The sequence below is a fragment of the Ochotona curzoniae genome, unplaced genomic scaffold, assembly GCF_017591425.1.
Source record: "Ochotona curzoniae isolate NIBS_2020 unplaced genomic scaffold, NIBS_Ocur_1.0 scaffold_3890, whole genome shotgun sequence".
NCBI lineage: Eukaryota > Metazoa > Chordata > Mammalia > Lagomorpha > Ochotonidae > Ochotona > Ochotona curzoniae.
This window is the reverse complement of record NW_024467115.1, coordinates 9,761,246-9,776,441: the sequence shown is the minus strand read 5'-3', so window position 1 is coordinate 9,776,441 and position 15,196 is coordinate 9,761,246. Positions and strand designations below refer to the sequence as shown.

General features: G+C 37.0%; 1 protein-coding gene across 6 annotated transcripts in view; it reads left to right on the top strand.

The window, feature by feature from the left end:
- PTPRK (protein tyrosine phosphatase receptor type K) overlaps window positions 1-14,521 on the top strand; it is a 521,455-nt gene extending 506,934 nt beyond the window's left edge. For all 6 annotated transcript variants that reach the window (XM_040965636.1, XM_040965637.1, XM_040965635.1 and 3 more), the window contains 9 exons: window positions 1,937-2,091; window positions 3,830-3,965; window positions 4,456-4,605; window positions 5,488-5,661; window positions 8,060-8,191; window positions 8,309-8,434; window positions 10,681-10,844; window positions 11,353-11,488; window positions 14,113-14,521. In XM_040965636.1, coding sequence (XP_040821570.1) covers window positions 1,937-2,091; window positions 3,830-3,965; window positions 4,456-4,605; window positions 5,488-5,661; window positions 8,060-8,191; window positions 8,309-8,434; window positions 10,681-10,844; window positions 11,353-11,488; window positions 14,113-14,166 — 1,227 coding nt within the window. In that variant the 3' untranslated portion in view covers window positions 14,167-14,521. The remainder of the gene's footprint in view (window positions 1-1,936; window positions 2,092-3,829; window positions 3,966-4,455; window positions 4,606-5,487; window positions 5,662-8,059; window positions 8,192-8,308; window positions 8,435-10,680; window positions 10,845-11,352; window positions 11,489-14,112) is intronic.
- The last annotated feature ends 675 nt before the right edge of the window (window positions 14,522-15,196 follow it).

Sequence of the window (15,196 nt, the reverse complement as noted above, 5' to 3'; positions counted from 1 at the left end):
CAGGGTAGATTTTGTTAGTCATCTAATGTAATAAAACTGTGATTTTATTGATTATTGCAGGTAAATTTATTAAAATATAGTGAAGACTTTCTAAACATGATGAATATGAGTCGGCAATAACTGACAGCACACATATTAAGTAGTGAAAACTAATGGCTAATCATTTACTACAAAGAACTAAGAACATTGTCATTGTTATAATTGGGAATTTGATGCAGGCAAACGTTATTACTAGTGCTAAACATTCTTGGATGTTTGAGCAACAAAATATGACTGCCAAAAGGAGTAAATTGTGTTCACTATTAGATTAAAAATTATTTAAAATATGTTTTAAAGGAGCTAATATATATTTTATATAATCATATATGCAGTTTAAGTGACTTATAAACATTCACAAACCACAACTTTGTTTTATTTAGCAATAAATAGAATCTATTAAAAATCTTGTGCATAGCATAGACTTGATTTGGATTATATTGGCAGCGGAGATATGAGTCTTTTTTGTATAGAAACGTGGAATTGTGTTGAAGAACATAGAATAAGGTCAGAATTATTGGAGGCATACAGCTTTCTGGAGACTATAAGAGTGCTGGGTGTAACAATCAGTTTGTAGATTTGACACAGTCCTGTTAGAGAGTAATATTGGCTTTCTATTTTGTTCTTTCGTTTGGATCTGCAGAAGACTAATCTATTAAGAGACTGCGATTAGAAAATTACTCAGGAAAACATAATGAAAAGAAACATGGGGGCACACGCAATGCTGAAAATGAAAATTTAGTAAAAAGAGCAAACACTAATATAAGCAAAAGAGAGAGGATGTAAAAACCCATCAAAAATGGAAGATAAAGAGTAAAGTCAGATCTGAAAATACCTTATGATCCTTTTCATGGATGATACTTGAAAAGTAGAAAACAATGTCACTTTTTTTTTCATTTCTATAATGTCACGATGTTTATCACTGAGACTAGTATATTTATTGAACCCTGCTTTGTATACATTGTTGAGCTAGGAACAATATCTTTAAAAAGATAATAAAACATGATTACTTTCTTTTTTAAGCTTTGCTATTATTGGATTGTATGGGATACAACCTAAGTTTATTTAAATTTAGTTTACTTTGCGGTTGTATAGTATTTTTCCTTTTCTGATTGAATGTATGAGATTGAGATTGCATTGATGGCTAACAGTAGAGTAAAAATTTTACAGATTGTACTTTTTTTTTCCTTGCAACAAATGGGACTTTTTAAAAATAAATTTCTTAGTATTTCATTTAGGTTCTCCAAAGTATAAATGTAAAAATAAAATAAAGGGCAAGGGAAGAGCTTTTACATGCACATTTCATATGTTCTCTTAAATTAACCCAATAGGAAAGAAGCACATTTTGTTGTTTTTTATTATTTTCAATATTTATCTACTGAGTTATTTCAAAGAGCTACAAAAAAAATAATTTCCCAAAGAACAGTTTAGTTGCCTGTATGTTTTCGTAAACCAATCTAGAGTAGCACTCTCCCGGAAAATCCCTACATGCTATGCTTTAAAACCATTTTCAACCTGGATAAGCAAGGCATGAAAATTTCTTTGTGAGGTGAGAAGCTGGAAGGGTGCTTTTATATACCACTTAAGAACTCAATGCCTTGGGTCAACAGGGAAGCATTTTAGCTTTTCCATTTCTTCCTTTCCCCCCAATAATGTTATCACTGCCAGTCAGAAACAAGTTGTCAAGGTAAATAAAGTTTACCCAGACTTACATAATGGAGCAAGACTTCTTCCCTTCTTTGACAGTTGCCTCAGGATTAAACTAATTCTTAGGCCGCACGATGCCAGCATCCTTTTTTAGAAACCGTGGCTTATTTATTGTTGTCATTCAAGTCTAATAATTACGTTTAATGACTTTATTTTCATCCTTTTCAAAATTCCTCTTACCATCCTTGCACAGAGAGGCTACAATGAGATCCGTGAAGTTAAACAGTTTCACTTCACTGGCTGGCCTGACCATGGGGTGCCCTACCATGCCACAGGGCTCCTTTCCTTCATCCGGCGAGTCAAGTTATCTAACCCTCCTAGTGCTGGTCCTATTGTGGTGCATTGCAGGTGAGTGGCATTAATCTTGCTGACTATACATTGTCAGTCTTTTTTTAAGAGTATAAAAACAAGGTTTTTAACAAAAAATCAATGTACAGTTATAAATTCCCCCTTGTATGTACTACATAAAATAGTAATAAAGGTTAGCAGTTAAAGGGAAATTGTAGAAAAACACACATTGCTTCTGATAAGTGTAGTGTTACACCTAAGTGCAAGCATAGGAACTCTGCCTTTTAGGGACAGTTTTGTTTTTTTTTTTTTTTTTTTTTTTGGTGATGGTTGTTATCGCTTTTATAAACCCCATGTTGTATGGAATAGTTGCTCCAAGTACAGGTTTCTTATCAATCTAGTAAATTCTCAATAGAAGCTTTTAAAATTACATTTGAAACATGCAGACTTACCAAATGTCCTAAAAGGTAAGAATTTGCACTACAACAAAGCTAGTTTAAAATTTTCAATGTCATCCATCAGAAGACCTTGAACACTGCATCAATAGGATTCAGTTAAATGTATGCCAAACACATGAACATCACATTCAGACTGTCTTCTGGTTAGAACCTTCTCATAAAACAAGCATTGAGAGGCACTGAAAGCAAATTTCATGGCCTCATTTTGAGATGGTACCAGAAAAGCTTTCTGAAAAGCTGCAGTCTTCTCAAATATTTTCTGCTGCATAATAGGTTGTAGTGAAGCATTTTTCCAATGTATTCAGGATTTAAATGACCGTGTGTAAAGGTAGGGGAGAGGGGAGGATCAACAGAGAATGAACTAAATGTAAGGCATCCTACAAGGTCCAGATTCTATACACCTTGGGAAAAAAAAATACATACATATATATATATATATAGTCATTTCAAACCTCAGGAACCTGATGTACTATTCACTTTACTCTTCTCCAACCATGGGAACAGTGATTGGAAAGATGAGGGCAGGAAAAAAAATAGACCTAGCCACAATATCTTTTGCCTAAATTTCTGAAAAGAGCAATGAGTATGACAGAAGTGACCAAAGCTGAATAAAGAAGAAATGTTAGCAGCACATCTGTAAACTTGAAAGGTGAATATAAAGGTGAACTTCAATTCAAAGATTTCTTACTTTATCATAGAATTTCTTGCTCCAAGAATGCTTCAAAATTTGCAGATACTCTCTACAGACAGAAATAGGCTAGGTATTTCTAGAGTTTTGGAAAAGAAGATGCTGATTTCAAAGTGATTTTCTCAAAAATCAATACCTTATTTGCTCTACTGGTGGTTGTATAATTGACGGTTGTATATAAAACTGTGGAAACATTCTGAAAGAGTAAAATTGCTAACAACGAGTTGTTATGATTTAGCTTTTTTGAATTAAATGCAATAAGATGGTGGCTGTCTTTGTGATCTACTAGGAACTAATAACTCTGAATTGCATCATTTCTGATTTAAAGATTTCAAAAGTTATTTTGCCTTGGTATTTAAGAAAGTTTTTAATTCTTGCATTGTTGAGCATGGAAGCTTTTTAATCAATATAGAACATTTAAACATCATTTTCCATTTGATAATAGTTGGAAGTACTCTAAAGTAATTTGAAACTCTGTGAAGTTTTATTGCTAAATTACTGTTTTTACACAAAATAAACAGTTCATGTGCTTTTGTGCTACTAATTCTGATTGAGTACTCTATTCTAAAAGTAGAAAAAGGGTAGAAAGGACCTTAGGGTTAGGAAGAGAAATGTACCTTTTTGTAATTTGTGGGATGTGATTATTTTTCAGTGCTGGTGCTGGACGAACTGGCTGTTATATTGTGATTGACATCATGTTGGACATGGCTGAGAGAGAAGGTGTTGTTGACATCTATAACTGTGTTAAGGCCTTAAGATCTCGACGCATCAACATGGTCCAGACAGAAGTGGGTTGATTTCCTTTAGTAGATTTCATTTTTCACGGGCCAGGGATGGGAGGGTTACCAACATTTATCAAACAAAAGAGTAGATGGTTTTCATTGTATAAGCAATATTAGTTCCTCATATTTTGTAGGAAAAAAATGTTTTTTGAGTGTTAGAGAAATAGAAAGATTCCAGTAACTGGTCCCCCTCAGCCGGCTGCCATATGTAGGGCTTAGTCATGGCAAGAGCCAGGAGCAGAGTTGGCTATCTAGATCATTGGCCTGGGTAGCAGGAACACAGTTTCCTGTGGTCCTCCCAAAATCAGCATCAGCAGGAAGCTGGAGTCATAATGTAGACTGCAGTATTGAGTCCAGGTACCGCAAAATGGTGTGTAGCATTTAGGCTAAAAGCTGTATCTAAGTATCTTAATGAACAATTCCTAGAAACTTGTTTCTCTAACTTTGATTTAAAGTTTTATTTAAATAGTGTGGCTTTTTTCCCTTTCTTTGATAGGAGCAGTACATTTTTATTCATGATGCAATTTTGGAAGCCTGCTTGTGTGGAGAAACTGCTATACCTGTCTGTGAATTTAAAGCTGCATATTTTGATATGATTAGAATAGACTCGCAGACTAACTCTTCACATCTCAAAGATGAATTTCAGGTATTGACTATTTCTAAGGCCTCTTGTACAACATATTATAATTTCTTCTAGGAACTAACAGTTCTTTTAAGGAAGATCTTTCAATTCACATTCATAACCTTTACCCTATTTTAAATCTAATATAATGCCTGTCTCTTTCATTGCACATATTACAGAGTCACTTTTGTATTAATGAGCTCTTATCTCCTGTACCCTGAAGGGCAAGTGAGTTCAGGCACAGGGAAGAAGATAGGAAAAAAGAAATCATAAAGTCAAATTTGGTGGAGACTTGTGTGTGTTTACGGCCTTTTTCTAAGCAGCTTTACGATGACCTTCTTTGTCATTCACAGTTTGGTCAAGCCCGCTAATAATATTAGCTGAAGCTTGTGCTAAATATTGTCTCTGTGTAACCCCCAATGTTTTCATGGCCTTAAAACTTCCATGAATGATCTTGAGTGAAAATGAACCCGAAGCTGGCTTGAGATACCTAGGGTTTTGATTCTTGGTTTAGGATTCTAACACGCCAGTTTGTCTTCCAACATGGCATGCCAGTACATGTGCGTATATGACACGATGTGCAGCTCTGAAATGCCATCCTCATCCTGGTCTGACTGGCACGCATTGTGTTTGTTTAGGCTTTGCAGACCACAGGTAGCTAAGTCATTCAACTTTGGTGTTTTTGCTTTGTAGAAGAGGCACATTGAATAATGTGTCTTGTTTCTTTGTCACTCACAGGCTTCCTTAGCTTCAGCTACAATCTACCAGCCTGTCACATTGGCAAATGCCCTTTGCCTTATGCAAATCCTTTACTTTTCTCTTGGTCTCCTCAATGTTTGATGGATGGATATGTTATGCTGTTACATGGGTCACTGTCCTTTAACCTGGGTTCCCCTTTCGTTTTAGACTCTGAATTCAGTCACCCCTCGACTACAAGCTGAAGACTGCAGTATAGCATGCCTGCCAAGGAACCATGACAAGAATCGTTTCATGGACATGCTGCCACCTGACAGATGTCTGCCTTTTTTAATTACAATTGATGGGGAGAGCAGTAACTACATCAATGCTGCTCTTATGGATGTAAGAGAGTGCCTTCTTTATTAACGTAGAGTGCCATGAAAATCTGCTTAGGCCACTGAACACAAGCTAGTCTTCTGTCCTAGAAAATTAAAACATCCTAAAAGGAAAAATTGGGAACATATTTTGAAATGTGCTTTCCTGAAGAATTTTTAATTTTTCATATAGGACTTTTAGAAGCTGTTATTTTTGTAGTTGTATTATAGATTTGGAGCTTGATTTTCATTTATTGTTCAAAAAATGATGCAGGATATGCTTTTTTCTTTTTGGTCTCAGTTATTTTCAGAAAAGAAAATAATAGCCAACCTAAGAACTGTTGAACCCCATTCTAATCTTCCTGAACTGCAGATGCTGCCACAAATACACAGGGTGTTAGCAGCTGCAGACAGCACATCGAGAGAGACAATTAGGTCTCCAGCCTCCTGATTGTGATCGCCTTGGAAAGACACAAAATGACTGTAGTGTTCAGAATCCTTTTAAACAGTTTTATCATCTTCATTTCTCACTTCCACCATTTCCCCCTTAACAGGAGAGTGTAGGGACCAGCATTTTTTCCTGTTCTACTGTAATGAGGCTAAGCTGCTGTTCCCATTCTGTTTTATCAAACTACCTTATGCAAGTAGAGGCTTTGAAAAATTCACATCCTACCTGTAGCTTCAGGCAGTTACTGTGATTTTTTTGGGGGGGGTGTGTGTATGTGTGTGTCCTGTAGACCAGAGACTAGATGTAAAAGCAAGCTCAGATGAACATAGAGAGTGAAAAAGCACTTGTGAAAAAGAAAAAATATTATTGGGAAAAGTATTGATGTTTGATTTTTTATCTTCATCAACTTTGTTCATTTGTTTCTCAATTTCATTTTGCCTCTTTTTCCATATAAATATCGAAAACTTATATTCTAATTGTTTCTTGTGTTTGTTTAATCTCCTGTGATTCCAGACAAACATATCCCATAGTTGAAGCTGTGTGTGTCTTTAGTAACATAACTTAATCTTCAGAAAAGTAAGACTGATTTAATTTACAATATAGGTCTTGTTGCTGATCACTATTTCTTGCCTCTAAGCTTCCACATTAGTGTTATAGACACCTGTGATGTTTAAGGAGACACTGGCAAATGTTTTGTGAATGCTAAGCCTTACAAGGAAAGGGAAAGTCCCTTCCTTTATCAACTCTTCCTGAGGAATTTCCCTATCACTCAAAAACTGAGTAAATATCAGCTTACTCTGAAATTTAAATGGAAGAAAACACTGTCTTTTTGACTGTTTCTTATAAACCTTTATACCTTTCTTAGTAGATGCTCACCCCTACCTGACTGGTGTAATTATAAGGTTGTTCCAAGTAGTTTATAAGTAGATGGCGAATTACCTCCTACTCAGCTATTTCCTGCAGGCTCCAGTGGAATGCAATGCCATGATTAATGGCAATTTTCTAATGGCAGCAGCATCAATTAAGTCCAAGGATCAATTTCTGACAATTTTTGTCTGTGCTAGAGAAATGTATCCTAAACACTGTCTGGTTATTTATTTTACAGAGAGATGGGATCTGGGCCAGCATTGTGGCATACCAAGTTAAGCCTCTAGCTGTGACACTAACATCCCACGTGGACACTGGTCCAAGTCCTGGCTGCTCCACTTCCATTCTTGCTGCCTGTTAATGCACCTGGTGAAGCAGCAGAGGACAGCACAAGTGTTTGGACAGCTGTGTCCATGTGGGAGACTCAGACTCAAAAGAGGCTCCAGCCTAGGAGTGACACATCCACAGCCACTATGGCCACCAAGGGAAAAGTCCCATGCTTCTCTCCCTGTAACACTGCCTTTCAAATAAATAAAAAACAATTATTTTTAAAAAGTATAAATCATTGTATGCAAATGTATTTCTTTGTTAGTATAAATCACCAATTAACAAAATGAAAAATTCCCTAGCCAACATAGACGTTTCTTATATTACTCATAATTCTGCAAAGAACTAATGTATTGACTTTGTCCCAATTATGACACCCTTGGTAAACCAGGAGCCAGAAGCACAAGGGGTTTTGTGCTCACTGGACCTTCAGTTTCTCAGAGTTCATTCATTTCCTTTGGAAAATTACAACAGCCCAGCAGGCACCTCATGGTGGATCTTAACCTCACAAAATTCTTTCATTTCTTTTGTATTTACCCTGTAGCCTTTCAATAAGATAAAAACTCAATTATTTCCTTGTATTGCTTTGGTGACATCTAAATCTTCTTACCACATTGGCTCATTCTTAATTGGAACATATTCAAAATCCATTACTCCAGGGCTCAGCAGAAGAATGGTTCCATCTCTTACTGATCCTGTTCTGAAGTGTTACTAAATCTGTTCATACAGCTAATTGTATGTTGAAACGCTTATGTTTTTCTCTGTCTATCTTGCTTCTCCGCAGAGCTACAGGCAACCAGCTGCTTTCATCGTCACACAATATCCTCTGCCAAACACTGTGAAAGACTTCTGGAGATTAGTGTATGATTATGGCTGTACCTCCATTGTGATGTTAAATGAAGTCGACTTGTCCCAGGTCAATAGCTATGAGTTGCTTTTGTATTCTTGTACACAACCAAATAAGGTAATAATAAATGGGTAAAATCTGCTTTGTAGTACAATGATTACAGTGAAAATATTCATCACCATCTAGGGCTGCCCTCAGTACTGGCCGGAAGAAGGGATGCTGCGATACGGCCCTATCCAAGTGGAATGTATGTCTCGTTCAATGGATTGTGATGTTATCAACCGGATTTTTAGGATATGCAACTTAACAAGAGTAAGTCCTTTGAGGGTTTTTCTAAATGAGTTGATCCAGAACTGGGAAACTGTAGCTGTGATGGAATAATTTCCTATTCAGACAACAGGAAGGATGGAATACATGAGCACTGCATACTCCATCACATGACTTGTAGTAATTACCTTATGCCTGTAGGACAAAAGTGCATTCCAAATGTTGCACACTAGGTTTTCTGCTAGAAATGCTGCACACTAGGTTTTTTTGGTCAGTTACTAAATGAACATAATTCCATCTGGAAACTTGTTCGATCAAGTTTAACAATCTGAGTCTGTCCCCTGAACATATGTAGAATTATAATAAGAATCCTTTTTTCGGTATTGACATGTAACAGAACAGTCCTGTATCTGAGAAATGAGCACATCAAATAAGGACAGAGAGGGGTACAGATCCACCATTGCAAGAGGAGTCCACATCACTATTGCAAGTCCTTGTGTGAGAGAGAAATCCCTTCCTTAGGGATTTGAAGAGAGCACATCAATAACTTCCATGGTATTACATATCTTTTAAAAGGAAAGATGACTGAATTTTTTAAAAGCACCAGCTCTCTGTATGTGTATTGCTTTGAATAGCAGGGATTGTCATGTTTCTGTTTCACCCTTCAGAATGGTGAAATGCAAACCTAATAATTATGTGCACCACTATGAGCAAGGAATAAAGTGATATCCAACGTAGCTGTTCATTTCAGTGTAGAGAAAAAGAATAACTTCAGCCACACCATAATATCCATGCATAGCTTAGATGTTAAGTTAAATAGAACCTCATTATGTCTGCACATCTGTTACATTATGGTTCCAGTATTATTTTAACTGAGAAACCATTGCTGCCGAACCAAGACTTGTCTGCAAATTGAGCTGTTTACATGAAAACTATTCTGAGAACCGAAGTCTGTGCTCATGTTTTTCCAGAATATTTATATATTCCTTGATTACTTGGTCTTTCTTTCTTTGCATATGGTGATTCTGATCCTCACTAGGGCATTTGTTCTTTTTTTATACATTTTAGATATAATTATTTGTTATCATTGATTTTATGAGTTACTTACTTTATAGCAATGATAACCTCATGGTTATACTAAGTAGGGCCCATGGCCTAACAGAAGATGTCATTATAATGCGGCACTGTTGGTCCGACTCTGTGGCACGACTCGTGCATGTGTTTCCGCATATTTTCATTTGAAGGTTTGAGATTTCAGTTCATTGTTTCAGCAATGCGACTGTTTGAAAAGCATTATGCAAGTATCTAATGATAACAGAGTTTGGAAAACCAAAAGGCTTTGCTTTTCCTTAGCAAATTTATATTGCATCCAGAAGGCAAACAGTAACCACTCAGAGGTAAAATCACCAATGGCAACTATGATCTGTTTTGTAGAGAAAAGGTACAGAATACACAGTGCTTAACTGGGCCAACTGCCATAACTGGGTGATCAAAGGAAACTTGTTGGTATTTAAGCCAGGATTTGAAGAAACATGAGGTGATGTTGTTTCCCACAAGAATGTCCATGACAAACTCCCAAGTTGGTCACTCTTTCTGGGACTAAAAAGCCTAGGCAAAAAAGCCCAAAGCCAAAAGAATAGTGCATGTAAATTCTGCAAGGCAGGAAATGATTTGAAAAATGAAACTAAAAGGAAGTTTAAGGAAGAAATGGAGGTATATTTTATAAGGATGTTTATGTCATAGAAGTGATTTGGCTTTTTACTAAGATTATTGGAAGCCATGAAAGTAAGGCATAGGCAAGATCACACTTGCATTTGAAAATAATCATAATACCTGTAACAAGAAAGGATTGTAAGGAGACCCTTGGTTATCCAGGAAGTCAAGAAGATTACTTATCATGATTTGAGATTAAAATTACAGTGATATCAGTAAAGAGAACGAGATGAACTTGAATTATGTAGGAAGAATAATCCTAAGAACTAAAAAGATGGCTTCTGTTTTTCTTCCTGCTGTAACTGTTTCTTATGCAGAAGGACCCTGCAGAAGGTTCATAGAAAAATGAAATTAGAAGATAAGTTTATATTAGTACAAAAAATTTTGAAATCACACATCGTTCTTCAAAATATGCATTTCAGACAAGTTGAAAACCCTTGTGCAAGTATCAGACAGCATCAGCTGGAATCAGCCCAGTGTTAAGTCTCCTTTCTATTGTAAATGATGTGCGTCTTTTGCCTTTGAGTAAAAAATTGCTATCACAACTTATTTTCACGAAAGTGCTTTTGCCTCTACAGCCCCAGGAAGGCTACCTGATGGTACAGCAGTTTCAGTATCTAGGCTGGGCTTCTCATCGGGAAGTGCCTGGCTCCAAACGCTCGTTTTTAAAACTGATACTACAGGTGGAAAAATGGCAAGAGGAATGTGAAGAAGGGGAAGGTCGGACGATCATCCACTGCCTGTGAGTCCAGCAGCGAGCGCTAGCCACACACATGGCCCTGCTGCTCGTTTAATGATTAGCCTTTGCATTTTCTGTGTTAAAGCATTTCTAACACCACAGAGAGCTCTTCGAGCTACTGCTTTCAAACAGTCTGTCTCATGATGTTACTCTTAGTTATCACCTTAGTTTTATCGCCTTAGTTTTTTCTATGATTAGAAATATTGGTTACTAGGTCATTTTTACATGGTTGAAATTCTTTGAGACATTACCCTGTACAAATGATTGACACAACTTGCACATGCATGAAAATCTCTATGTGTCAGCAACAGTCTGTGTCTGTTGCATATTCCTAAGTGTGACCTGCTGAGCTAACCTTACCCTCGATCTGCCCTTCTGCACTCACCCGAAGTAGAATGAAGACACAAGTCAGAAAATTGAGAGGACAGTATTTTCTTATCCCAGATATACAGTTTGATGTTTCTCATGGGCTGTCAAAACTAACTACAATGACTTTCTTGTTTGCTTTTAGAAATGGTGGCGGGCGAAGTGGAATGTTCTGTGCCATAGGCATTGTTGTTGAAATGGTGAAACGGCAAAATGTTGTCGATGTTTTCCATGCAGTGAAAACGCTAAGGAACAGCAAGCCAAACATGGTGGAAGCCCCGGTAGGTAAAGGAATCTGTGGCTTAGAAGGGATCTCAGAGATTGGGCAGTCGCCTGCATAGTTACTGATTTGACGTGTTACACGCAAGGAATCAGACGTGACAAATGAGTCATCTTGGGGACTTTCCTGCCTAATTGATAGTTCGCTGAGTTTTCTTTCTCTGCTGACACAAACTTCATTACATATGACAGAAGCAGCTAATGACAAAGAAAAAATATTTCCATTTAATTTAGGAACTGCATATTTTTGCCTATTGTAGCCAATAATTATCTTTCACACTAAACTTTGTTGAGCGCTTCTAATGTAAGAATAAATCCTGCTATTCAGGCTGTAACCTTGTACTTTCTTTCTTCTTCTTTTTCTTTGGTATTTTTATTTCTTAAAACATACTGATTTAACTGGTAGAACTTCCATCTGAGGGATCTGGTCTCAAAATTTTGTTATTAGGCATCTGTTGGGTTTTTTTTTTTTTGGCAACTGATATTTTAAACATGCAATTGAACTTTTTTTTCATGTATTATCCATTATTGTCATTTCTAATCAAAATATGAATTATTAGATTATCATGTTGGCATTCATTGTTACCCACTCTAGAGCATAATTCTTGTTATGTCAGTTGAGCTTTCAGGGCTGGTAAAATCAAAAGGTTTCTTATACCACAAGGCCAATTAAGGGTGTGTGTGAGAGAGAGTTCACTTGGAGGGAGCTGGAGGCTAAGAGAAGCCATAGAGTTTTTTTATACTCACTAAAAAGTAAACCAGAAAAACCAAGGCATCATTGCTCTTGCCCAAATGTGTCAAGATTATCAGATAAGTGAAATGAGAAATTCAGTAAACCTTTGAAGTAGTTTTACCGCTTCCTGCTCATGGATTGCTCACAGCGAGGTGCTTTGCTTCCTGAGACAAAAATCTTAACTGTTTCACTTTTACAAGCGGTAGCAGACTTCTCCCCTTTACACAAAGCCTCAGTCTCCCCTGGTCCATTTCTTCCCTCAAGGTTTTTGCTGCTGTCTGGACAAGCAGATATTTGATTTTGATTGGGGAGTTTAGCAACAGAGAGGGAGAAAGGTGGAGATAGTTTTGAGGTAGAACTCTCAGATCCACTTGCAAAATGGATGGGTGATGGTAATATCGTTAATGTACAAAGAATGTCTTGATAGAAACTCTGCCTGCCAGGCCCGGCACAATGGATCAGTCGCTAAATCTTCACCCCGCATGTGCCAGGATCCCCTATGTGAACCGGCCGCGTCCCAGCTGCTCCAATTCTCTTCCAGTTCCCAGCTTGTGACTTGGGAAGGAGTAGGGGATAGCCCAAACCCTTGGGATCCTGTTCCTGTGTGGGAGACCCAGAAGAATCTCCTGGCTCAGGGTCAGCTCGGCTCCAGCCATTGCAGCCACTTGGGGAGTGAATCAGCAGGCAAAACATCTTTCTCTCCATCTTTCCTGCTCTCTGTAAATCTACCCTTTCAACAGAAATAAATAAATCTTTAAAAGAAAAAAAAAAAAAACACTTCTCTCTCAGAGCAAAACGTAAAATCATTAGCAGACTCATTTCTAGCAACTTGAACTCCAAATTTAACTCCAAAGTTAATTCTGGTTATCCACTTACAAAACAAACAAAAAACTCTTAATACCCTCCATTTTAGAGCTTTGCAAATCCTTACATATTTTCCTTTACATTTATATCACACTAATTGTTACTAAAAATCCACTTCATCATAGTTGATCATGAGTTCAGTGTGCTATGCGGTTGCGCTATCAGGATGGTGAGGAAATTCAGACATTAAAATCGCTAGAGACTGCCTGAGATAACTGTGCCCAGCACTTTTTGATTCTTCAAGTACACTTGCCCCAGGGAGAGACTAATTTAAATCATATTTACTTGGTAATTCAGATAGGAATGATAAGACTTCTGATGGAAGCTTTTATTGCAGGGGTTCTTAATTTTTGATAGTTTACAATAGAATTTTAAATTGTAAAAGACAGTTTTAAATGAAAGGATTTTTTAATTTCTGAGTAAATAATCTTAAATGCAAGGAAAAATGTTAATTTATGTTTATTGTATCTTTATATAATCGTGAAAATAGAGTTACTCTCATAATCAAATAATCCAGATGTCACACTTTTATGTAGTGCTAGAATATATGTTAAGTAACATGGGAAAAGACTCAAAGTCATGTTTTTACAGTAAAATGAATATAATGCCTCATACATGCATTCATGTTAAAGTAATTTATCTCAAACATACATTTAGAGAACTGATGCGAATTTGGCAGCATTTTCACAGCAATATATTTTGATGATAGAATTGTATTCTGATTCTTAATATTTTTCTGTGATGATCAGATATTACCACCATAATATGATTTAAAATGCAATTATAAACATCCAAGAGATGATACAGGGAAAATCAAATAGCTTTTTAACATTAAGCTCCTTTTCCTCAAACTGGCATTAGTGTAAATGAGTGTAAAATATGTGTGTCCAGACATTAATCTTGCAAATAGAAAAAAAAAAAATAGGAGTCCCTAGTGTAAGTGCATCATCAGACCTCGTTCGCTGGCTGTTGTTCTCTTCCACTCGTTTCCTCAGTTTGACTTACTGGCTTTCTTCTCACACCTTCCAGGAGCAGTACCGTTTCTGCTATGATGTGGCTCTGGAGTATCTGGAATCATCTTAGTTGGCTGAGTCTCTGAGGCGCACTGAAGCGAGAAGCCCCATCGTCTGTGGAGCCAGCAGCTGTTGCACCTGTTACACCTGTGCAGAGATGTGGATGTGGGGGGTGGGAGACTTTTACATTGGAGAGGTGAAAGTATTTTTCTTACGAAATTGTGTGACTTCATTGAAAAAAGGACTTGACGAGTTTCTCTTACTGTATTAAAGCATCAGCATTTCATGCCACATAGATTCTATTTAATCAGAACCATTTTCAGGTGAGATCTTACAGTATTTGTACAGTGAATCTTCAGCTTTCTCTCTCCTGATTTCAGTAGAGCAGCCGTCACGTGTTGCATGAATGGATACTTCCTATGTGGCATTTTTGTCCTTTTTTTAAAAAAAATAAATTCATAGGCGCTGGGGATTCCCCCCACCCCTCCCATACCCCTCCCCCCATGGTGGATTCCTCCACCTTGTTGCATAACCATAGTTCAAGTTCGGTTGAGATTCATTGCTTGCAGACACATGCCTAGCATAAAGTTCAGCGTCTTATTGTCCAGATAAGTTCAGTGGCCTCTTGGGGAGACCTTCTATGGTCTGAAAATAGGTCTAACAGAGTAAAGATCCAGTCAGTTAAAAGCCCCAACGAGGCCACAGTATCAATATACAACATTATGGAATTAATTGACATAGTATTGGGTAAACAATATGTTAAAAATAATGCAAGTTCCCTTCTTCGAAACATCTGGGTTGAGACAGTATCAATGACAGGTTCAAAAAAAAAAAAAAAATAACAAACAACCAAACAAAAAATTACAGGTTAAATCAAGGCAAACATGTGGTATCTAATCTTTTGGGATTCGCTCATTTCCCTTAGCATTATAGTTTCCAGTTGTACCCATTTAGCCACAAAGAACTGCATTTTGTTTTTTTTAATAGCTGAGTAGTATTCCATGGAGTAGATGAACCAAAGCTTTCTTATCCAATCTTCTGCTGATGGGCATTTCGGTTGCTTCCATGTTTTTGCAATTACTGATTGTGCTGCAATGAAC